At 38.0% G+C, this 25,945-nt stretch overlaps 1 protein-coding gene and 1 long non-coding RNA gene across 8 annotated transcripts in view; one reads left to right on the top strand and one right to left on the bottom strand.

Moving 5' to 3' along the window:
• Nucleotides 1-25,945, top strand: part of Ptpn4 (protein tyrosine phosphatase, non-receptor type 4) — a 180,150-nt gene that overhangs the window by 50,652 nt on the left and 103,553 nt on the right. For 4 of the 7 annotated variants that reach the window (XM_017598667.3, XM_017598666.3, XM_039090322.2 and 1 more), the window contains 6 exons: nucleotides 929-1,036; nucleotides 18,509-18,551; nucleotides 18,628-18,727; nucleotides 23,869-23,913; nucleotides 24,398-24,450; nucleotides 24,725-24,845. In XM_017598667.3, coding sequence (XP_017454156.1) covers nucleotides 929-1,036; nucleotides 18,509-18,551; nucleotides 18,628-18,727; nucleotides 23,869-23,913; nucleotides 24,398-24,450; nucleotides 24,725-24,845 — 470 coding nt within the window. Of the gene's footprint in view, nucleotides 1-928; nucleotides 1,037-18,508; nucleotides 18,552-18,627; nucleotides 18,728-23,868; nucleotides 23,914-24,397; nucleotides 24,451-24,724; nucleotides 24,846-25,945 lie in introns of those variants that run through there. The other 3 variants (NM_001100479.3, XM_063272020.1, XM_039090329.1) reach the window with 2 other exon arrangements.
• On the bottom strand, nucleotides 1,546-25,833 carry LOC134481550 (uncharacterized). The gene is made up of 2 exons (XR_010057186.1): nucleotides 25,695-25,833; nucleotides 1,546-1,685 (listed from the first exon to the last, which is right to left on the bottom strand). It is a non-coding gene; the product is annotated as an uncharacterized LOC134481550 (long non-coding RNA).

Here is a 25,945-nt window from a genome sequence, read left to right as displayed (position 1 = left end):
AGACAAATATAAAAATAATGTGAAAAAATATGGAGCACAGTAAGGAGATATCTGTTATCAACCTGATATCCACATGCACACACAGATGAATATTTCTGTATGCACACACAATTTTCTCACTGTATCCCAACAATATGTGTCATTTTACAGTTTTGTAATTTAAAAATATTTTTATCTTACTCATTGAATTTTGTTTTTTGTTTTCTACTCATGGCATGTTACTGTAATACCTCAGTTTAATTTCTATTGTTATTGATGAACTAGTTAATTATTTTTTATTTATTATTTTTACTCATTTAGTAAATTATTCAGAAATGTCTTTTAGAATGTGTTTAGTAGCTGAATGGTAAGGTTAAAGTGAGACATTTTCTAAAAATCTGTAATTACAAAGTTATATTCTGATAAATCAAAGGCCTTTCTCAAATATCTGCAAAGATTTTCCATCTTCTACCTTTTATGACTTTTACACAAAACTGTATTTAGACTGTAGTCAACCTTCTAATCGTATTTCAATAAAGAATAAAAGGCATAGAGAGATAGCTTTGACATATATACATATGTACACGGACATATGTTATTGTGACAACAATATAAAATGATGAAAATACCAGGGTAATAGTCTATAGGATGCATTTCTCTTTAAACCGTTTTCTTTAAAAAGAATTATATCACATGAGAAGCTTTACTCTCAACCAAGTCATTGATATAACAACAGTGGCTATTGTAGTATTAAAGAAAGAAGACAAAAATGTGTGCATGGTTAAAAAAACATAAAGCACTAGGTATGGTGGCTCATACCTTTAATCCTAGCACTCAGGAAGTACATGGAACTCTGTGAGTTTAAAGCCAGCTGGGGCTGCTTAGTGAGATCCTGTCTCAAAATAAGACACAGCCTATTAAAGATGCTTTCATATTATTTTTCTTTCAGAAACATGATCAGGGGCAAGTTCTGTTGGATATAGTCTTCAAGCATCTTGATCTGACTGAGCGAGACTATTTTGGTTTACAGTTGGCTGATGATTCCACAGATAACCCAGTAAGTTCAAATGGTTGCCTTTCATTTCCTCATAGTTTTTTTCTGTGTTCATTATATAAAGCCTTTTTTGATTTAATGAGTTTTAACATTTTTAATTGAATAATTAGACTCCATTTCCTTGACTGTTGTACTTTTCTTGGTGTTTTAAAGTGTATGAGTCCACTTCTGTTAGTTAATTGTAGCTGGAAGTGTAGTACTAGTTTCATTGAATCTCAGACACCTAAAAAGAGGCCTATTGCTCTAAAGAGAATACCAAACAGGAAGGATAAGGTACCTTTATATTAGTGGTTCTTACCTGTGGGTAGTGACTCCTTAGCAAAATTAGTTATGAAGTAGCAATGAAAATAATTTTATGGTTTGGGTTCATAACATGTATTAAAGGATCTCAGCATTGGGAAGGTTCAGAACCATGGCTTTTAGGTCTGTATAAGTGTACTAAAATGAAATTGGTGTTGCTTGGTGTGGATAGTCTAACAAAAATCTTAATTTTTAGTAGAAATTGTCAAATATTTCATGTTCTTTGAATATATTTATAATATGAATAAAGACCCTTCTTACATGAGATATTCCATTTCAGAGCTTAACAAATCCTTAGTTTTCATCTCCTTGGTTTCCAACAACACTTTAGTACTTCCATTCATGGTTCTTCCTAGAAGTAGGAGGTCAGAGAAATAGAAAAGAAGATATGGTGAATCATAGATATGTTTACTTTGACAATTAATCATTATACACTGCACTAAAGAAATACACTTATGAACGTAGATGAAGGATATGCTAACACAGCTGCATTCTTTGCAATTTTATGTTACAATTTTATATTAGGCTGTTATAGAATTAACAAAACATGCTATCATTTTGAGTAATGTAACAAAATTCTGTTTTTGTCGTTTAATTTCTCTGTTTCAAACAGTGTTACTTATGTAGCCCACACTGGCCTTATGCTCAGCTCTCAGTCTACCAGTTTTGTCTCAGTCTGTCAGTGAGAATAGAGGTGTGTGCTACCAGACCTGGTCAAGATGATTATATTTTGAAAGAAACATTTTGTACTGTTTAGAAAAAATGTAGATTGAAGACAGGGTTCTTTGAATCAGTGTTTAACAGTCTATTAATTGGCTGGGAGAGATGGCTCAGCTTCCTCCTCCTGCAGAGGACTTGTGTTTATTTTTCAGCACCCGTATGTCAGCTTACCGCCTCCTGTAACTCTAATTCTACGGGCTCTAATGGTCTCTTCTGGCATCTGTGAGCTCTGACATACATGGTGTACATATGGGCAAATGTACATATGTATAAATTAAATAAATTGCATTTATAAGGCTGTTTTAATAGAAAGGCTATAGAATGTTAAAGCCTCTTAAAAGAGGTGTTGGAAAATTTTAAGTGTAATTGATATTATTAGGAATCATTATTTGAATGTAACGAGGTTAAGTCCCGAGTTACTTCTGACATTAATAAAACTAAAAGCTTGGTCCTCCTAATTCCCTCTGGTCATTTATTTTTAAACACAGTACTGTTATTTCTACCACAGAACTAACTAACTAACTTACTTTCTTTCTTTCTTCCTTCCTTTCTTTCTTTCTTTTTTCCTTCCTTCCTTCCTTCCTTCCTTCCTTCCTTCCTTCCTTCCTTCCTTTCTTTACTTCTTTCTTTCTTTATCTTTATTAACTTGAGTATTCCTTATTTACATTTCGATTATTATTCCCCTTCTTGGTTTCCAGGCCAACATCTCCCTAAACCCTGCCCCTCCCCTTTTATGTGGGCTTCCCTTCACCATCCTCCCCCCATTACCACCCTCCTCCCAACAATCACATTCACTGGGGGGTTCAGTCTTGGCAGGACCAAGGACTTCCCCTTCCACTGGTGCTCTTACTAGGCTATTCATTTGCTACCTATGCAGTTGGAGTCCAGGGTCAGTCCATGTATAGTCTTTGGGTAGTGGCTTAGTCTCTGGAAGCTCTGGTTGGTTGGCATTGTTGTTCATATGAGGTCTTGAGCCCCTTCAAGCTCTTCCAGACCTTTCTCTGATTCCTTCAACGGGGGTCCCATTCTCAGTTCAGTGGTTTGCTGCTGGCATTCGCCTATGCATTTGCTGTATTCTGGGTGTGTCTCTCAGGAAAGATCTACATCCAGTTCCTGTCAGCCTGCACTTCTTTGCTTCATCCATCTTATCTAATTGGGTGGCTGTATTATGTATCGGCCACATGTGGGGCAGGCTCTGAATGGGTGTTCCTTCTGCCTCTGTTCTACACTTTGCCTCCTTATTCCCTGCCAAGGGTTTTCTTGTTCCCCTTTTAAAGAAGGAGTGAAGCATTCACATTTTGGTCATCCTTCTTGAGTTTTATGTGTTCTGTGGATCTAGGGTAATTCAAGCATTTGGGCTAATAGCCACTTATCAATGAATGCATACCATGTGTGTTTTTCTGTGATTGGTTTACCTCACTCAGGATGATATTTTCCAGTTCCCTCCATTTGCCTATGAATTTCATGAAGTCATTGTTTTTGATAGCTGAGTAATATTCCATTGTGTAGATGTACCACATTTTCTGTATCCATTCCTCTGTTGAAGGACATCTGGGTTCTTTCCAGCTTCTGGCTATTATAAATAAGGCTGCTATGAACATAGTGGAGCATGTGTCTTTGTTATAGGTTGGGGCATCTTTTGGGTATATGCCCGAGAGGTATAACTGGGTCCTTAGGTAGTTCAATGTCCAATTTTCTGAGGAACCTCCAGACTGATTTCGAGAATGGTTGTACCAGTCTGCAGTCCCACCAGCAATGGAGGAGTGTTCCATTTTCTCCACATCCTCGCCAGCATTTGCTGTCACTTGAGTGTTTTTTTTTTAAGATCCAATTGGTAAGATATAATTGCCCACTTAAACATACAAAGTCCGGTACTATCCATCCCTTGAGAACATTAATAACAACCTGTAAATACACAGAGCAGAATCTTAACATCACCTGCCATCTTGTCCTGCCACGGCTTCTCCCCTCTCTCCATCTCTCAGTCACCTGAGTTTTTGATCTTAGCCATTCTCACTGGTGTGATGTGAAATCTCAGGGTTGTTTTGATTTGCACTTCCCTTAGCACTAAAGATGTTGAACATTTCTTTAGGTGTTTCTCAGCCATTTGGAATTCCTCAGCTGTGAATTCTTTGTTTGGCTCTGACCCCCATTTTTTAATAGGGTTATTTGTCTCCCTGCGGTCTAACTTCTTGAGTCCTTTGTATATTTTGGATATAAGCCCTCTATCTGTTGTAGGATTGGTAACGATCTTTTCCCAATCTGTTGGTTGCCGTTTTGTCCTAACCACAGTGTCCTTTGCCTTACAGAAGCTTTGTAGTTTTATGAGATCACATTTGTCAATTCTTGATCTTAGAGCATAAGCCATTGGTGTTTTGTTCAGGAAAATTTCTCCAGTGCCCATGTGTTTGAGATGCTTCCCCACTTTTTCTTCTATTAGTTTGAGTGTATCTGGTTTGATGTGGAGGTCCTTGATCCACTTGGACTTAAGCTTTGTACAGGGTGATGAACATGGATCGATCTGCATTCTTCTACATGCTGACATCCAGTTGAACCAGCACCATTTGCTGAAAATGCTATCTCTTTTCCATTGGATGGTTTTGGCTCCTTTGTCAAAAATCAAGTGACCATAGGTGTGTGGGTTCATTTCTGAGTCTTCAATTCTATTCCACTGGTCTATCTGTCTGACTCTGTACCAATACCATGCATTTTTTATCACTATTGCTCTGTAATACTGCTTGAGTTCAGGGATAGTGATTCCCCCTGAAGTTCTTTTATTGTTGAGGATAGCTTTAGCTATCCTGGGTTTTTTGTTTTTCCAGATGAATTTGCAAATTGTTCTGTCTAACTCTCTGAAGAATTGGATTGGTATTTTGATGGGGATTGCATTAAATCTGTAGATTGCTTTTGGTAAAATGGCCATTTTTAATATATCAATCCTGCCAATCCATGAGTATGGGAGATCTTTCAATCTTCTGAGGTCTTCTTCAATTTCTTTCTTCACGGGCTTGAAATTTCTTATCATACAGATCTTTTACTTGCTTGGTTAAAGTCACACCGAGGTAATTTATATTATTTGGGACTATTCTGAAGGGTATCATTTCCCTAATTTCTTTCTCAGCTTGTTTCTCTTTTGTGTAGAGGAAGGCTACTGATTTATTTGAGTTAATTTTATACCCAGCCACTTTGTTGAAGGTGTTTATCAGGTTTTGTAGTTCTCTGGTGGAACTTTTGGGATCGCTTAAATATACTATCATATCATCTGCAATTAGTGATATTTTGACTTCTTCTTTTCCAATCTGTATCCCCTTGATCTCCTTTTGTTGTCTGATTGCTCTGGCTAGAACTTCAAGAACTATATTGAATAAGTAGGGAGAGAGTGGGCAGCCTTGTCTAGTCCCTGATTTTAGTGGGATTGCTTCAAGTTTCTCTCCATTTAGTTTGATGTTAGCAACTGGTTTGCTGTATATGGCTTTTACTATGTTCAGGTATGGGCCTTGAATTCCTATTCTTTCTAGGACTTTTACCATGAAGGGGTGTTGAATTTTGTCAAATGCTTTCTCAGCATCTAATGAAATGATCATGTGGTTTTGTTGTTTCAGTTTGTTTATATAATGGATCACATTATATAAACATTATATATGCCTGAGATGAAGCCTTCTTGATCATGGTGGATGATTGTTTTGATATATTCTTGGATTTGGTTTGCCAGAATTTTACTGAGTATTTTTGTGTCGCTATTCATAAGGGAAATTGGTCTGAAGTTCTCTTTCTTTGTTGGGTCTTTGTGTGGTTTAGGTAAAAGAGTAATTGTGGCTTCATAGAAGGAATTCGGTAGTGTTCTGTCTGTTTCATTTTTGTGGAATAGTTTGGATAGTATTGGTATGAGATCTTCTGTGAAGGTCTGATAGAATTCTGCTCTGGACTTGGACTCTTTTTGGTTGGGAGACCTTTAATGACTGCTTCTATTTCATTAGGAGTTATGGGGTTGTTTAAATGGTTTACCTGTTCCTGATTTAACTTTGGTGCCTGGTATCTGTCTAGGAAATTGTCCATTTCCTGCAGATTTTCAAGTTTTGTTGAATATAGGCTTTTGTAGTAGGATCTGATGATTTTTTGAATTTCCTCTGATTCTGTAGTTATGTCTTTCTTTCCATTTCTGATTTTGTTAATTTAAACACACTCTCTGTGTCCTCTCATTAGTCTGGCTAAGGGTTTACCTATCTTGTTGACTTTCTCAAAGAACCAACTTTTGCTTCTGTTGATTCGTTGTATGGTCCTTTTTGTTTCTACTTGGTTGATTTCAGCTCTGAGTTTGAATATTTCCTGCCTTCTACTCCTCCTGGGTGTATTTGCTTCTTTTTGTTCTAGAGCTTTTAGGTGTGCTGTCAAGCTGCTGATATATGCTCTCTCCTGTTTCTTTCTGCAGGCACTCAGAGCTATGAGTTTTCCTCTAAGCACAGCTTTCATTGTGTCCCATAAGTTTGGGTATGTTGTACCTTTATTTTCATTAAATTCTAAGAGGTCTTTAATTTCTTTCTTTATTTCTTCCTTGACCAGGTTATCATTGAGTAGAGCATTGTTCAACTTCCATGTATGTGTGGGCGTTCTTCCCTTATTGTTATTGAAGACTAGCTTTAGCCCGTGGTTGTCTGATATGATGCATGGGATTATTTTTATCTTTCTGTATGTGTTGAGGCCTGTTTTATGACCAATTATATGGTCAAGTTTGGAGAAAATACCATGAGGTGGTGGGAAGAAGGTATATCCTTTTGTTTTAGGATCGAATGTTCTATAAATATCTGTTAAGTCCATGTGGTTCATGATTTCTCTTAGTCTGTCTGTCTTTGTTTAATTTCTGTTTCCATGATCTGTCCATTGATTAGAGTGGGGTGTTGAAATCTCCTACTATTATTGTGTGAGGTGCAACGTGTGCTTTGAGCTTTAGCAAGGTTTCTTTTATGTATGTAGGTGCCCTTGTATTTGGAGCATAGATATTTATGATTGAGAGTTCATCTTGGTGGATTTTTCCTTTGATGAATATGAATTGACCTTCCTTATATTTTTTTGATGACTTTTAGTTGAAAATCGATTTTATTCGATATTAGAATGGCTACTCCAGCTTGCTTCTTCCAACCATTTGCTCGGAAAGTTGTTTTCCAGTCTTTCACTCTGAGGTAGTGTCTGTCTTTGTCTCTGAGGTGTGTTTCCTGTAGGCAGCAGAATGCAGGGTCCTCATTGCCTATCCATTTTTTTAATCTATGTCTTTTTATTAGAGAGTCGTGACCCTTGATGTTGAGAGATATTAAGGAATAGTGATTATTGCTTCCTGTTACATTCATATTTGGATGTGAGATTATGTTTGTGTGCTTTTCTTCTCTTTGTTTTGTTGCCAAGATGATTAGTTTCTTGCTTTTTCTAGGGTGTAGCTTGCCTCCTTATGTTGGGCTTTACCATTTATTATCCTTTGTAGCGCTGGATTTTTAGAAAGATATTGTGTAAATTTTGGTTTTTTCATGGAATATCTTGATTTCTCCATCTATGTTTTTTTTTTTTTTTTGTCCTTTTTTTCATAGCTGGGGACTGAACCCAGGGCCTTGCGCTTGCTAGGCAAGTGCTCCACCACTAAGCTAAATCCCCAACCCCTTCTCCATCTATGTCAATTGAGAGTTTTGCAGGATACAGCAACCTGGGCTGGCATTTGTGTTCTCTTAGGTTCTGTATGACTTCTGTCTATGATCTTCTGGCTTTCATAGTCTCTGGTGAGAAGTCTGGTGTGATTCTGATAGGTCTGCCTTTATGTTACTTGACCTTTTTCCCTTACTGCTTTTAATATTCTTTATTATTTTGTGCATTTGGTGGTTTGACTATTATGTGATGGGAGGTGTTTCTTTTCTCATCCAATCTATTTGGAGTTCTGTAGGCTTCTTGTATGTTTATAATGGCATCTCTTTCTTTAGGTTAGGGAAGTTTTCTTCTATGATTTTTGTTGAAGATATTTACTGTTCCTTTGAGCTGGGAGTCTTCACTCCCTTCTATTCCTATTATCCTTAGGTTTGATCTTTTCATTGAGTCCTGGATTTCCTGTATGTTTTGGGCCAATAGCTTTTCCGTTTTTCAGTATCTTTGACAGTTGTATCGATGATTTCTATGGAATCTTCTACTCCTGAGATTCTCTCTTCTATCTCTTGTATTCTGTTGGTGATGCTTGTATCTACGGCTCCTTGTCTCTTCCTTTGGTTTTCTATATCCAGGGTTGTTTCCCTGTGTTCTTTCTTCATTGCTTCTATTTCCATTTTTAACTCCTTTACCTGTTTGATTATATTTTCCTGGAATTCTTTCAGGGCTTTTTGTGATTCCTCTCTATAAGCTTCAACTTGTTTATTTATGTTTTCCTGCGTTTCTCTAAGGGAGTTCTTCATGTCTTTCTTGAAGTCCTACAGCGTCATGATCAAATGTGATTTTAAATCTAGATCATGCTTTTCTGGTGTGTTTGGATATTCAGTGTTTGCTTTGGTGGGAGAATTGTGGTCTGATGATGCCATGTAGTCTTGGTTTCTGTTGCTTGGGTTCCTTTGCTTGCCTCTCGTCTTCAGATTATCTCTGGTGTTACCTTGTTCTGCTATTTCTAACAGTGGCTAGACTGTCCTATAGGCCTGTGTGTCAGGAGTGCTGTAGACCTGTTTTCTTTCAGCCAGTTATGGGAACAGAGTGTTCTGCTTTCAGGGGTGTAGTCTTTCGTGTCTACAGGTCTTCAGCTGTTCCTGTGGGCCTGTGTCCTGATTCCACCAGGCAGGTCGCTTGGAGCAGAAAAGTTGGTCTTACCTGTGGTTCTGCAGCTCAATTTGCTTGTGGGGGGTTGCTTTTGAGCTCTCGGTGAGGGCGGCAATCAGGAGGGTGTACGCCACCTTTTGCCGGAGTTCCAGTGCACCGAGGTCCCAGATGGCATTAGGTGTTTTCCTCTGGAGTTAGAAATGTGGTCAGAGTGTAGTCTCTTCTGGCTTCCCAGGCATGTGTGCCCCTCTGAAGGTTTAGCTTTCCCTCCCTCGGGATTTGGGTGCAGAGAACTGTTGACCGATTCCCTTCAGGTCTGGAGGCGTTTGGACTGCAGGGGGTCTGCTGTAAGAGGGCCCCTATCTTCTGGTTCTCAGCGGCCGTATACAATTTCCTCTTGGGTCAGGGATGTGGGCAGGGTGGGCAGTATTGGTAGTCTCTCCTACTCTGCAGTCTCAGGAGTCCCCACCTGTTGGGGTGGTGAGCTCTTTCTCCCACGGGGTTTGGGACCAGTGAGCTGTTGGCCGGGATCAGCAAGCTATTTATTTATTTTTAAACCCAAGCAAACAATTTAAGAAAGTTAGTGACTAGATATGGTGGAACACGCCTATAATCTCATCCTCAGGGAGGTAGAGGCAGAAGGCTAGCTAGTAAGCTCCAGTCTGATTTGCAGAAGGAAACGGTCTCAAACATATAAGGAAAGGAAATAGGACTACTGTTGGTGTTACTGGCAGTGTAACCACTCTTCCCAGCCTCAGTTTCCCTCTCTTTAGGCTGCCATGTCTCAGAATTCTCAGGTACTAAAAAACGGAGGCGAAGCCAGCTTTCCTGAAGTGTTGGAGCCAACTCTGTGTCCCCAGCAGGCTGTCAAGTGGCTTATGGCCTTGTGTCCAGCACAGAGGCAACAGTGTGGGATGCATGGGATAGGGCCCAGTACTGTAAAGTGGTGAGCCTCTTCCTTGGGCTCTGGCTTCATCCTGGGAGACAAGAGTTGAGAGTAGGCTTGTCTTCACAGGTATTTGTAACCAGTCATACCTATGTGCTCTGTATTGTGCAGTCAGAATTGGGATTGAACAAGTTGGTCTGCCATTGTGATGTGATGAAATTGGCACAAAGTGGGCTACGAACAGGACATGTTGGTGCTGGCTGTTTTCTCCTTGGTTGCTTTGCATACATCACTCTCTCCTCTGAGATTCTTGGGAGCCCCAACTGATGGCCTATGAATCAAGTCCCAGGTGGTAAAGGCTATCTCTTCATAGTCCTAGTCTCTGCCAGCTATGCCTATGTGAGGACATACTGAGCCACATTGACTGGGAGTGTTAGTGTTCCATGTCCCTTGGGAACTATCTTTCCGTTCAGGTGTGGTGTGGCCCCTATGTTACTAGCCAGCATTCCTGTTAGGGAAGCCCTTCCAAGCACCAGCAAAGACCAAGGTTATGCCATCTTCAGAGATGGGGGTAGTCTGGATTACAGGACCAGAGAGGCTCCCAAAGGGGCCTGTTGCTGTTCAAGGTCTCCTCATGGTTGGTGAGACCCTGAGCCAGTCTTCAGCCCTAGTGGTCAGAACTATGAGAGGGTCACTTGTATGTGGAGCCATCCAGTTGTGCTTATAGAAAGCCTGGGTGTCATCAGAGTAAAGGTCCAGGCTGCCAGCTGCTCAAATGCCTAGTCCTGGGAGAACTGTGCATTTGTAAGGAGTCAGATTGTAGGAAGGGTGGCAATCCTGAGAAGGCAGTAGTTTCCTCACAGCTCAATCTTGGGCAACTCACAGAACTTTGTGTTTAAATATTCAAAAAGACCTGTCTCAATTTAAGGAAGAGTTTCATGAGTTCAGTTCTTATAGTGTCTCTCTCTCTCTCTCTCTCTCTCTCTCTCTCTCTCTCTCTCTCTCTGTGTGTGTGTGTGTGTGTGTGTGTGTGTGTGTGCGTGCGCGTTGTACATATATTATTGTGTGGTGTGAAGGACAGAACAAGAAGTGGGATGTCTTCATCTATCATTCTTTCCCTTGTTTTAAGATAGGACTTCTTGCTGAATATGAGGTTTGTTGTTTTGGTGAGGTTTGCTTATCAGCGAGCTTTCAGATCTACCTGTGTCCATCCCCTATTCCTGGGGTTATAGGCAGAAATAGCCATGCCTAGTTTTTATGTGAACGCTGAGGGTTCAAACTCAGGTCTTCATGCTTGGACAGTTAAGCTTTCTTACCCACTGAGCCATCTCCCCAGCCCTCCTGATTGTCATAGTGAAATTATAAGGCTTTTGAGGATAATTAATATATTAAAAGAAAGGGATTCCATTCTTTAAAAAGAAAGGAATAGGAGTAATATTTATAAAGCACCTATTGTAGATTTATTAATCAACTGTTTTGCATTTCATTCTTACTGTGAATAAAAGTATCATTAAGTTTTTAAATGAAAAATAAATGCTTACAAAAGTACAAAAATTAAATGAAAAATTGATTAGTTAAATAACCAAGAAAGGATGTTTACTCCCTTCTATCTAACAAAGCCTATGCTTTCTTTTCAATTAAAGTTTCCGCAAGAGATACTAGGCCTAGTGATGGCTCAGCAGCTAAAGGCACTTGGCATGTAAGCCTACTGAACTGAGTTTTATTCTTGGAACCTCTGTAAAAGGTAGAAGAGAGAACTGACTCATAGCCCTGGCCCCCTGACCTCCAAATGTGTGCTGGGCTGCTTAGGCTCCCAGTACACAGTAAGAGAGGAAAAAATTATGATAAGCACACACATTTCAAGGGGAGGAACATGAAATGAGATTACTATCAATGATCAGAGGAATACAGAAAAACTCTACAAATTCCCATCTGTTTTTAGTTTTAAACCTAAAATATGTGTGTTATATGTACTATGTGTATGTGTATATAGTTTATATATATACACACACATATGCACACACACACTACTTTTTGAAGATAGAAGTTATTCTTGCCTTTGGCAAATAGGTATTGAAATTTAATTGATTTATTAAAATGTAAATAATATCTAAATCTTTTTATTTTACAGAAAATACAGAACCTTACCTCACTGTCTCTTTAGCATCTTTCTTGCTTATATACAGATAAGCTTTAGGTTTTTGAAGTTTCTAACCTTCACAATTTTAGCATTTGCCATAATATATTTGGTTTGGTTGGTTGATTTGTTTTGTTCTTTTGTCTTTTGTTTTTTGTATTTGTCTTTTGAGCAGGATATCATCATGTAGACCACACTTGCTTACAACCCTCACTCTTGGCTCAGTTTCCACTGCTTGGTTACAGATGTACTCTACCACTGATTTAATATAATGTACAATAATAATTTATACTAGGTATATTTTGTTGAGGAAAGCAGTGAATTATATAATATTCATTATGCATAATTTTAAAAATACTTAAGGTTCATTTATCATCATGCTATTAAGGCTTAAAGTTTAAGATTCTTTTGCATTTCCCTCTTTTGTTTCTTTACTACATTGAATCACAATGTCTGTTAGGACAAAGATTAGATTGTAGATTTCCATCAGGTTCTCCTAACAGTTTGCATTGTGGACATATTTTGTTGGTTTCTTTCCAACTTTGTGATTTTCAAACTTTAGATTAAATGAAAAATTATATAGGAGGAGATACAGTACAGGTCATATAGAAGATGGTCATTATTTTTACCAATTTGTGATTTGGCATGTGTGGCTAAAATACTTGTTTTTATTTCACATGTCAGTGTTCTCTTTTCTTTTGAAAGACGTGTTTCTTCTGACATCCTTTAGACGCTTATTTTTGATCACACATATTTCTTTGGTAGCCTGCTGAGTGTCCTTAGTAGTGATGGTGGGCTCTGTCTCAACCTTTTTTGGGAGGAATGACAGAAATACTCACGAATCGGGATATTTCAGAAAGAAGCAGCAAAAATTCAAAGTTTTCAAAGTGACCATACAAGAATGCTACATTTGCAAATCTCATGTAAATCTCTTGAAATTTCGTTTGTAATGCCGTGATGATTAAAGATGGGCTTTAAGCAGTACGTGAGGCTATAAAGTTCCATTCAATCTTCTATCTGTCTGCTTACAGTGTAGCCACTGATGTAAGGTAGCAAATTAAAGATGGTTGGAAGGTCGTTGGAATAATGAAATCACTTAGAAAAGTAATAATCAGCACTTGGAAGGCAAAGGCAGGAGGACCTCTGAGATTGGGACCAGCCTGTTCTACAAAGTGGGTTCCAGGACAGCGAGGACTACACAAAGAAACCCTGTCTCAAGGGAAGAAAAAGGAGTAGTAATTGGGAACACAGAAAAGTGAGTGAGTGCTGGAGCTAAGTAGGAGATGAAGTCAGAGGTTGTGTCAACCTGGCTATAGACAGTTGAGATTTCAGGGAAGAGACTTAAGCCCACTCATTTCAGCAACATTTTGTAAATTCTAGGTGGTTTTTCCACATAGTTTACTATGTGGTTGCTACGTTATATTGATTTCCAAATTTTAAAATGTTATTCCTTTGTATAAGCCCCAGGATATCCAAATCTTGTATTTTGATAAACTTTAATTCTAGTAGCTTGTTTTTATTATTCCTAGTGTTGGCAAACAAAGAGAATCTTGAAAGAAGTAAGAGATAAATGACTTAACAGGTGCCGAGGATCTTCAGTATAATAGGTAATCTTGGTAGAAAACGTGCAAGCCAGAGGCAGTGGAATAATATAGTTAAAATACTAGAAGAAAACCACAGTAACAGACAGATTCTCTATCTAGAAAGAGTACTTCAAATGTGAGGGCATGCCAAGTATGATACCTATAGTCTCAGCACTTGGGAGGCCAAGCTGGCTACATAGTGAGATTTAGTCTCACAAAACAAAATAAGGTGCCAGGGTGGAGGTTAAGGCATTCTCATTTTAGGTAAATTACAGCTGAGGGAGTTCGTTACCGTTAGATTTACCTTAAATGCTTAGGGTAAATCCTTCAAGTTGAAATGGGAAGGGACTAGACAGTACATTAGGTCCACAGTATTAGTTTTCTCATGGGATTTGTTGCTTTCATATTGCTGTGACAAAATATCTGACAGAAACACTGAAGAAAACAGTTATTTCAGCTTACAATCCATAAGGAGCTAGTTCTTCATGATTGGCTGGCTTATGTTGTAGGGCAGAGCTGCTCACATCTCAGTGAGCCAGGAGCTAGATAAACATGGACACTAGTTCTTAAAGCCTAGCAACAGCATAGCAATTCCTCACAAGCTATTGAGGGTCAGACTGTGCATTCTGTCGTTACTCCAAAAATGGAAAGTATTTACAAAACAAACAAACAAACAAAAAAAACCCAAGAAAACCACCTTACAGAGAAATTCAAATACAAAGTATTTAACAAAATAGCAACCAACATTTAAGGAAAGTCAACACCTAGATTACCTAGAACTAGATTACCTAAGTGAATAAACCATATTTTATATTGAGAAGAGCAACATGTAAAGATGAACAAATAGTACCAATCTTGGGGTTAAAGAGATAAATTGAATTTTTACATAGGAGTTGCATATAACAGGGCTTGTTGCATTGATAGGTACACAGTAAATATTTACATAGAATACTTTCAGTGCTTGCCATACGTAATGAGGACTGGAGGTGATACTACAGAAACCCTGTGAAAAAGCTGAACACAGCAGTGCATGTTTATAATCTCAACAGCGAGGAATGAGAGACAGGAGGAGCCTGGTGACTTACTGCTTGTTTCAAAAAATAAAGTGGAGGGTCAGCAAGGTGGCTCAGTGGGAAAAGTCACTTGCTGCCATACCTAGTGACCTGAGTTTGATTCCTGGGGCCTATATGGTGGAAAGAGAGAACTGATTCCTACAAGTAGTCCTTTGACTTTAGTGTCAACGTAATGGCATACTTATGTGCACCCAATAAAATGTAATTTTTTTTAAAGTAAGGGGTTAAATGGTTGATAAGAACACCAGACATTGATTTCAGCCCTGCACACGCACCCATGTACCCACACACAGACTTAAAAGAACAATTTTGGAAATTATAGTTGCCATAGTTAAACAAAATGAAACAAAAAAACCAAACTAGTACCCACTAGCTAAGATATAGTAGATGCTGTAGAAGTTAAGGCTTTCAACATAATGAAATAGTATCAAGTCTAATCTGACAATCATATAATCTTTTTCTCGTGAACTTTTTCTAGAATATGAGCATACATTGACCAGATTGGGGCAGAATTTGGTCTTTGTTCAGTTCTCCTTCAAAGTAAAATATCCTGATACAAGAAACATAAATACTTAAATAAATGTGGGGGACACAGCTTAGAAATAATAATAAGCATTGAGAAACTTAACAACATTCATAAATGGCATCAGTGAGACAGAATTAGAGTCTTCATTAAAACCATGAAAGTGGAACACTGATAACATGTGATGCTGGGCTGTTAAATGTTCACAGTAACAACAATGGCTTATGCTCTAAGATCAAGAATCAACAAATGGGACCTCATAAAACTGAAAAGCTTCTGTAAGGCAAAGGACACTGTCATTAGGACAAAGCAGCAACCAACAGATTAGGAAAAGATCTTTACCAATCCTACATTCGAGAGGGCTAATATCCAATATATACAAAGAATTCAAGAAGCACCTAAAGAAGCGTTCAGCATCCTTAGTCAGCAGGGAAATGCAAATCAAAACAACCCTGAGATTCCACCTCTCACCAGTCAGAATGGCTAAGATCAAAAACTCAGGTGACAGTAGATGCTGGCAAGGATGTGGAGAAAGAGGAACACTCCTCCATTGTTAGTGGGATTGCAAGCTGGTACAACCACTCTGGAAATCAGTCTGGAGGTTCCTCAGAAAATTGGACATTGCACTACCTGAGGACCCAGTTATACCACTCCTGAACCTATACTCACAAGATGCTCCAACATATAACAAGGACACTGGCTGCACTATGCTCATAGCAGCCTTATTTATAAAATCCAGAAGCTGGAAAGAATCTAGATGCCCTTAAGCAGAGGAATGGATACAGAAAATGTGGTATGTCTTCACAATGAAATACTACTCAGCTATAAAAACCAATGACTTCATGAAATTCATTGGCAAATGGATGGAACTAGAAAATATCATCCTGAGTGAGGTAACCCAATCACAAAAAAAAAAAAAAAAAAATACATGGTTCACACTCATTGATAAGTAGGTATTAGCCCAAAAGCTTGAATTACCCAAGATACAATCCACAGACCACATGAAGCTCAAAAAGAAGGATGACCAAAGTGGGGATGCTTCAATCTTTCTTAAAAGGGGGAATAAAAATATTCATAGGAGGAGATATGGAGACAAAGTTTGGAGCAGAGACTGAAGAAAAGGCCATCCAGAGCCTGCCCCCACCTGGGGATCCAGCCCATATATATAATATACAGCCACCAAATCTAGACAATATTGATGAAGCCAAGAAGTGCATGCTGACAAGAGCCTGATATAGCTGCCTCCTGAGAGGCTCAGCCAGAGCATGACAAATACAGAGGCAAATGGTAGCAGCAAACCATTGAACTGAGAACAGGGTCCCCATTGGAGAAAGGTTTAAAGGAGCTGAAGGGGTTTGCAACCCCATAAGAACAACAATGCTAACCAACCAGAGCTCCCAGGGACTTAACCATCATCCAAAGGCTGTGGACAGACCCATGGCTCCAGCTGCATATGTTGCAGAGGATGGCCTTGTTGGTCACCAGTGGGAGGAAAAGCCCTTGGTCCTGCTAAGACTGGACCCCCCCCCCAGGGGAGGGGAATGTCAGGGCAGGAAGTGGGGTGGTTGTGGAGGGGGAACACCCTCATAGAAGAAGGGGTGGGTAGGAGGCTTATGGATGGGAAACTGGGAAAGGGAATAACATTTGAAATGTAAATAAAAAAAATCCAATAAAAAATGTTCACAGTAAAAAGATCATTAAATTAAAAAAAATCCTTGTGAGAGACTCTTTCAAATAAGGTACATAGCTGCTGTGGAGCAATATCCAAGATTGTCCTCTTGTCTTCACATACATACATACGTATATGCTCATGCTGATACACAGGGATACCCACGTCCATGTGAGCATGTGTGCATACTTGTATATACAATTATATACTTGTTTGTGTTGGTTAGTTTTAGTTGTTAACTTGATACAATCCATAGTCACCTGGGAAAAGTATCCCAAAGTGTGACTGTCAATTTGGCCTGTGGGCATGACCGTGTGAGATTATCTAGGGTATGTTAATTGATATGGGAAGAAGAGCCTAAAAGTAGGTGGCATCATTCCTTGGGTCTTGGACCCAGGAGAAAGTGAGCAAGGCACAAACATCAATGCATATTTTATTGATGTTTGTTCTTAACCCTGGATTTGATATAGATAGCTTTCTGCTTCAAAATCCTGCTGTGGCTTCCCTTCTATTGTCGACCTGAATCTGTGAGCTAAAACAAACCTTTTCTCCTTTACATTGCTTTTTTTTAAAATGTATTTTATCACAACAATTAGAAACAAAATTAAGACACAGTTACATACCACTACCGGAGACAGAGGTGTGGCGCCACATGCTTGTATTCCTAGCACTTTTGAGGCTCTGGCAGGAGGTTTCTAAGTTCAAAGCCAACGTTAGCCCTAACTACTGACACTCTGTCTCAAAAACAGAGCCCAACATGACATTGATTTTGAACTTTTAAAAATTTGTGATCAAGATTGAATATCTCTGCTATTTATTTCCTAGTCCGTTCTCTGTTTCTCTATTAATATTGTTTTTTTTTTCTTGTTGTTGTATAAGATTTTTTTGTGGGTTGATTTGCTGTTTGAATTGTTTCATCTTGGATTTTTACATTTGCTTTCTGTGGGTATGTGTGATGGTGTGCACCTGTGCCACAGCACATTCATGGACCTCAGAGAACAACTTCTGAGAATCGAGCTCACCTTCCACCATGTGATTTTTAAGGGATTAATTTCAGGTCGTCAGACTTGACTGCCAGTGCCATTCCCAGTGAGCCATCTTGCCAGCCCCTCCCTAGGTTTTTGTTTTTTGTTTTTATTTTTATTTAATGATCTTTTTACTGTGAACATATAACAGCCTGCCACTACATGTTATCAGTGTTCCACCTTCATGGTTTTAATGAAGACTCTAAATCTTGTCTCACTGATGTCATTTATGAGTGTTGTTAAATGTCTTAATGCTTATTATTACACTATTTCTAAGCTGTGTTCCCACATTTATTTAAGTATTTGTGTTTCTTGTATCCAAATATTTTACTTTGATGGAAAACTGAAGAAGGACATCAGGCTTTGGGTAGATTATTCTCACATTTAGATAGTCATTAAATAGTTTATGACTGTGTTAGCTTGCTGTAATACAACATGCTAAGCAAAAGTATCTTGGGACAAAGGAGTTTATTTCATCTCATAGGTTACAGTCTAGCAGGGGACATCAAGACAGGAGCGTGACACAGAAACCCTGAAGAAGTTTTGCTTACTGGCCTGCTCCCATATTCATTCTTGATCACCTTTCTAATACAGCCCAGCTGTACCTGCGTAGACATTATACTGCCCTTCCACATCACTAGCAGTCAAGAAACAGCATTACTTCTAATTTAATGTTTTTACATTAAACCCTTTTCAAAAATGCGGTCTTCAAGTACAACAGATTTGCAATAACTGATATGCTACTTCTTCAGGGAAAAAAGAAATTTCTCTTTTTTATTTTTCAGAGGTGGCTGGATCCAAACAAACCAATAAGGAAGCAGCTAAAGAGTGAGTATACTATTTACTTGGTGTTTTGCAAATATGCCTTATAAAGATGATGGACTAATATAATCTGATTAATTAGAGCTGTTTTTGTTAATTCTAGGAGGATCACCTTACAATTTGAACTTTAGAGTCAAATTCTTTGTAAGTGACCCCAACAAGTTACAAGAAGAATATACAAGGTTGGTTTATGGAACTATTTCTTTTGAAAACATTGTCAGAAATATAATATGAAAAATTAAAATTAACTAGGCAAAAGTAAATGACCATGCTAAAAATGTGAACTTCCAAACCAGCATATAGAACGTGTATAAGTATCCCAGAGTAGCTGTCTCCTCCATGAGTGGGAGAACTTTTAGGAGTTGGACCCCAGAGCCACCTCATCCTTCCCTAGCAGCGCTGCTGAGATGGCACTGGATGGTACAAGGCGTGTTGCATTGTGAGAGTTTCTGGTACATATTTTTTTCATGCAAAAGCATATTCTTGTTTTTTCTTTCTTTTCACTAAGCAGAACATAAAATTTCTAAAATATCCATGTAGCCATCATGTGTAGGATATATTTTTAAGTCCAAAGAAAATACACTGAACTTTATAAAAGATGTTGCAGGGATAAAGCACATTTGGGCATCTGTGTGCCCAGTTTACTGCTTTACTGCACGTTCTAAGTCTTAGCTTGTCACTTCTGCCTGAGAAACTACTCAAGAATGATCCATTTCAGCAATGTCCCTGAGAATTAGGTAAAATGTTTAGGGTAGATGTAAGAAAAGTAATGACAGTCATTACAGTAAAGCTGCAAAAGTGCAGATTACTGTAGATGGTGAAATTCAGAATTTGTTATTTAAATGAAAAGAATTAAAACACTATCCCCTTTGTACACTTCCCAGATATAAGAACATGGGTGGTAATTCAACCCAGCCACAAAAGCTTCCACCTACAATCTGTCCTGCCTGCAAGATGTGCTGGGACAGGGGAAGCACAGAACTTGTGGGAGTGGCCATCCCAGGAGTGGTTCAATTTAGGGCCACACCACAAGAGGCAGCCCATGCCTGACACTGCCTGGATGGCCTATCAGAATTACTTTAGTGATGCAATGGAACGGAGCACAAGAAGAATAAAGCTATTGAGTTAGTATACACTGCTATTTCTGGACTATTTGTAGAGTTCTCAATACTAAAGAAAGCTTTTTAAAAACCAAACCAAACCAAACTGACAACAAACCAACAACAAAATCCTTTTATTCTTCTCTCATGTGTTACATCCTGACTGCAGTTTCTCCACTCCTCCTAGCTTCTCTGTTCACTTATTCTCTCCTCCAAATCAACTCCTACTCTGTTTCCCTGCAGGGACCATGTTTATGGCTTCAGTTTCTGTGAGCTCCTGTGAGCCTTGATAATTGATTCTGTGTGCTATGTTCTTGTGGTGTCTCCTGACTCCTACAATCCCCTTTTCTCTTTTGCAGATTTCCTCTGGCTCTCCCTGGGGTCTGGCTGTGGGTCTCTGCATCTGCTCTCATCAGTTGCTGATGACAATTGGGCTGGGCTATGAATATAGCAAAATATAACTAGGATCATGGGCTGTCCTTCTGGTTTCCAGCCAACCAGGCAATGTCAGTCATGGGCTCCCTCTTGTGCTGTGGACTTAAATTGGACCCCTCACATGTTGGTCCCTCCCACAAATTCTGTGCTACCCTTGCCCCAGCACATCTTGTAGGCAGGATAGATTGTAGGTCAAAGGTTTTGTGGCTGGGTTGATGTTAAAAAATATGGTTCTTGAAAATCTTTTCTGTTTGCTGATGCTTTTTTGATAAGGAGACCCTGGAGTACAGGTGCCATGTTTGACAGCTGGAATATTTATTTGCAACCACTAATAAATGTTTTTAATTTACTATTATAGCTCTTAGGTTTTGTTGTTGCTTTGTTCCTCCTTTACAACCATACTTTATTTTGTCTTACAATACAGTTTACATATTAAATTTAGCAAATATGTTGATGTTAAATATTTAAAGTAATCTTTTACCATTATAAGTAATCTTAAGTATACTAAATTTTTTTCTAATTTTGCAAGAACTCCAAGGAAATTAGTCAGAATTCATGAATAATTTTAATTATAAAACACTATAAATCACTTTTCATTTTCAGCTACATATATAAGAAATTCTAAAGCATCAACAATTTAAAATTAGATTTCTAACTTTTTTTAATGTTTGTGATATTTGTTAATATAAACAATTACATGCTGTCAATTACATTGTCTTAGTTATTTCTCGTGTTGCTTTGATTCGATACTTGAATAGAAACAAGAGAAGAGGGCTCATTTTGACTTGGAGTTTAGGATTGATTACAGCCCATCATGACAGGATAGGCATGGCAGCAGGAGCTTGAAGCAGCTTGTGTTATTACATCCATAATCAGAAAGCAAACCTCACGACCTGCTTTCACTTCTTCTAGCAAGGCTCTACCTCTTTAAGGTTCCACAACCTTCCACAAGAGCAGTACCAGCTGGATACCAAGTGTTCAAACACCTGAGTCTGTCGGGACATTTTACATTCAAACCATAGCCAAGTTCAATATTCAGATCACACAGAAAACTGGATTTCCTATTAGAACCTAAATGTGTCTCTCTGTGTTAATAGCATATATTGGAAACAATGGGTATATATCACTGATAATTGAGTCAGAACCTGAAGAAAGTATAAATATGTAAGCAGCTGAGAATGAACTTGTGCTTAAGCTGTCAGTGTAGGACACCATTTTTTTTATTAGATATATTTTTTAATTTCAAAGTTCTTTATGTTTTATAAGTATTGCTTTTGTTAAATTGTGGTACACGACTACATTTCATTTACTCATTATACTATACAAAAGTATTTCTCTACCCTGATTAATAAGTTAGAATTAGGACAGTTAAATATTCTAATGTGTCTGTTCGCCTAGATATTCTGAGGCAGTGTGACTCAAATGAGTGCAGACATGTATACGTTTCTCAGGTAATTCTAGTATTATAGCAAAGGAGCCAGGACTATGAAACACTTCAGTGTGCAGCTAAAGAAGATGGCTCAGGGTTAAGAGCAGATACTGTTCTTGTAGATTACCCTACTTTGGTTCCCAGTACCCATGTCAGTTACTGCCTGTAACTCCACTTCCAAGGAGATCCAGGGTACTCTCTTTTCTGACATCTGAGGGCACATGTCATGTGGTCATACCCACACACTGATATGTACACACACAGAGAGTGGTTTCAGACTTTATTCTTAAGGGTTTTCTGTGTGTGCAAATCTGTTTGTCTTTAAGTGTGTATGGGCTTCTTGTGCTTTCTCTTTGGATTTTTGTTTGTTTGTGTTTGTTTTGACTGATTCTGGTTTGTGTGTTTGTGCTGATATTATTATTATTGTTATTACTACTACTACTTCTACTACTACTACTATTATTATTATTATTATTTAGATGCTTACTTTATAATAAGAGATAGAAAGAAAGGCTGTGTACTTGTGTGGGTGGGAAAGAGGAGGATATGGAAGGAGTTGAGGGAAGACAAACCATAATCAGAATATATATTGTACGAGAAAATCTATTTTCAAATAAAAAAAAGAAGTACTTAAGTGAGATGATCCTGATTATTATTATCCTGATTATTATCAAGTACCTCCTTGTCTACAGCTGCTACCTTTTTGGGAGTAGTCTCTCTCTCTATCTCTATTTCTCCCTCTTTCTCTCCCTCTTTCTCTCTCTCTCTCTCTCTCTCTCTCTCTCTCTCTCTCTCTCTTCCCCTCCCTCCCTCTCTCTCTCTCTCTCTCTCTCTCTCTCTCTCTCTCTCTCTCTCTCACACACACACACACACACACACACACACACACACACACACACACACACACACACACACACAGATGTTTGCTCTACCTCCTTACTTCGAGATAGACACCAGTTTGAATTTGTGGGAAGAAAAATAGCAGCATCAAAAGTCTTACATCCTGATAAATGTATTTCAGTATTGGCAAGTTCTAGTACCATCAGAAGTGATTTTTTTTTTTAATGCATAAAACATATACACTAGGGGTTGGGGATTTAGCTCAGTGGTAGAGTGCTTGCCTAGCAAGTGCAAGGCCCTGGGTTCGGTCCCCAGCTCTGGAAAAAAAAAAAGAAAAGAAAAAAGAAAAAAAAAACATATACACTAGGCAAATGATCTTATTTTCCTTTTACAAATGTAGTAATTAAGTCTTACCCAAATTTTAGAATTTTGCCCCATATCATAGGCTACTTTAGGACTTAACTTTTGGTTTTTAATCTAACAATTCCCTTCTTTGGTTAAATGAATATATAAATGATTTTCAATAATTGTATTATTCTTACAGAATTTTACAATTATACCAAGTATATATTACCTTTAATTCACAACTGTAAAACTTTTTTTGTACTAAAGGCTTTTTAGATTTTCTTCTTCTTTTTAGTGGTTTTAGGCCTTGTGTATGCAGTGTACATGATCTGTTTGTGACTTATGCCACTAGACCCATCTTAGAGATTTGATTATGAGATCAAATAGACTTGATAGGATTGTACTCTCTGAATTAAGTAAATCATATTTATGTTGAGTTTTGACTTTTTAAAAGCTGATTGACGTCTATAAATCCTTTTTAATATTTAATATCATGACATTTGTTTTTGTGCCAGTATTTTCAATACAGGTGATTTTTGCCCAGGTATTGCCTAGCTTACCCATATCAGGGACAGAAGGACAGTGTCTTCTTGTAGGCAACCTCAGCAGTGTATCATGCTCATTTTAAAAGAAGGTGATTGTTTAAACGCTTTAATACCAGAGCTATATTAAAAGACAGAATTCGATTAATTTTCTGATGAAAGAGCTTCTTAACTCTAGTGGAAATAGAGAGCTGTTTTTTTCACATGAAGCTTAATAAGAAAATGATCTACACATAGGCCTTCTTATCCTGACTTCCTATTTCCACAGAAAGGATCGTTTTTCTCTCACTGGTTTCTAGTGTACTCTTTTGCTCCAGTGTCATTGACGCTTAAAGTGTCTGTGCTTCAGTTCCTCTTGCATGGACCAGTGTTCAGACTACTGCTCCTAAATCTTCTCCCTGGCAGCAGAGATCTTAGAAGTCTTGAGTAGTTTTATATGAAGTTCCATGTATTAATCAATTCCCAAAATCCTCTATCTGTCACCTTTGCTAATGCATTTGTATACTGAGTTTACATGTACTAATGTGTAGATAACAAAAGGAAATATTTAAATATTTAATTTTGTTAATGTAAGTATAAAGTATCAAAGAACTCAACTTGATGATTCTACTAAATATCTTTTTCCCCCCAAGGTATCAGTATTTTTTGCAAATTAAGCAAGACATTCTTACTGGAAGGTGAGCTATTTTTAAGGGTTTTCTTATAGTATAGTTTAAAAATATTTTAAATTCTGTATTGAAGTTGGGGATTTGGCTCAGAGGTAGAGCGCTTGCCTAGCAACCGCAAGGCCCTGGGTTCGGTCCCCAGCTCCGAAAAAAAAAAATTCTGTATTAAATATCTCATGACTGATGGCTGTAAATAAATTTAAACAATGGTTTTAGCTAGTATTAGTTCCTTTTATCAGTCTTTTTGTTGGGAGGGGGATTCTTTTATTTGTTTTTTAAGATGTTTTATTATATAGCCTAGATTGGCTTCAAACTGGCAGTCATCTGGACTTCATGAATGTTGGAATCATTGACATGTGCCATAAAACCCAGCTTGATTAATTTAATTGTGGTTAAAGTGAATGCATGTAGAAACTTCCAATGTTAGTAGTAGACTACAGCACATTTTAAATTGTATTTATCCTTGAATTATGTATTTTATCTTTTGCCCTATTAGATTATCCTGTCCTTGTAACACTGCTGCTCTTTTAGCTTCATTCGCTGTTCAGTGTAAGTATCAGCCACCTTTATTCAAGTTGCACATGGGTTTGTAGTCTGTGTAATAACACATTGCAGGAGTTCTTTAGATGTGTAGGAAGTAGGAACTACTGACATAATTCAATCAATATCTAGGTGGTTATCAATTATTTTTATGTGAATTATTGCAACTTGTTTATTGTAATGCTAGAAACACATTCATTTCATAACTATATATGAATTACTGACGTTGCTGATTTTAATATAATTAAAGTATTAAAGTGCGATATTTTTTTTTTCTTATTAGCTGAACTTGGAGACTACAATCAGTCAGAAAACTTGGCAGGCTACCTCTCAGATTATTCTTTCATTCCTAATCAACCTCAAGATTTCGAGAAAGAAATTGCAAAGTTACATCAGCAGCATATGTAAGTATTTGTTTTATTTTCTGTTTATTTGTTAAGCTTTATGGACAACTATGGTGGTTTGATAGGAATGGCCCCCATACACTCCTGTGTTTGAATGCTTGGCCCATAGGGAGTGGCACTATTAGGAGGTGCGGCCTAATTGGAGTAGGTGTGACCTTGTTGGAGGAAGGGTGTCAGTGTGGAGGTGGGCTTTGAGGTCTCCTAGCTCAAGCTATAACCAGTGTGGCACACAGTCTCCTTTCTCTGCTTGCAGCTCAGAATGTGTGTGGAAATCTCGGTTCTTCTAGCACCATGTCTGTTTGCATGCTGCCATAGAAATTGTAAGCCAGCCTCCATTAAATGTTTTCCTTTATAAGAGATGCCATTAGTCGTGGTGTCTCATCACAGCAATGAAACTCTTATTTAAGAGAGAACCTTTCTAGAGGAAAAGAATGTTTTACATCAGTCTTAATTTTATTGTTGTATTTGATATAGGAATTTCTATTATCATTATAAAAATACGTGGATGATTTATATTAAAGGCATTTCATTGTTTATTCCACCACATAAATGGCCTTGTGTTCATTTCTAAAACAACTATAAATTGTATGTAAACAGTTTATGTTATATTAAATATTTAATCTCAATCAGAGGTTTCTACCTGCTTAGATCATTCAGTTCCCAGATAAAAGAGATACAACTCTTATATTTATAAGCATTTTAATGTACCAGAGCTGGGTAGATATCTACTCTCTAAACTATTATGTCTGCTTTCCTGTCAGTAACCCCAAGTTATAACTTGCTCTCTTCTATCTGGGTAGATCTTAACTCTGTTTGGCCATTTCTCATGGTCATATTTTCATTACTCACCTAACTTGTAGCATATTCTCCCCTCTCTACGTAGCTTCTTTTCCCTCTTCTTCCTTTTGGTCCTCCTCAGACTCTTAGTCCAGGAACTGAAACCCTACCTACTTTCTCTTCTGCCCAACTATAGCATCTTTATTCAAACAATAGTTTTAAATTAAAGAGCAACGTTACATAGCATCACTTGTCTTATGTGAGGATTCTCTTGTCCCTTAGGCAACCAGGGCCAGTATTTAGAATTTCAATACATAGCAACA

Source organism: Rattus norvegicus, chromosome 13 (genome assembly GCF_036323735.1).
Source record: "Rattus norvegicus strain BN/NHsdMcwi chromosome 13, GRCr8, whole genome shotgun sequence".
Classification (NCBI taxonomy): Eukaryota; Metazoa; Chordata; class Mammalia; order Rodentia; family Muridae; genus Rattus; species Rattus norvegicus.
This window is presented reverse-complemented; position numbering and strand designations above follow the sequence as displayed.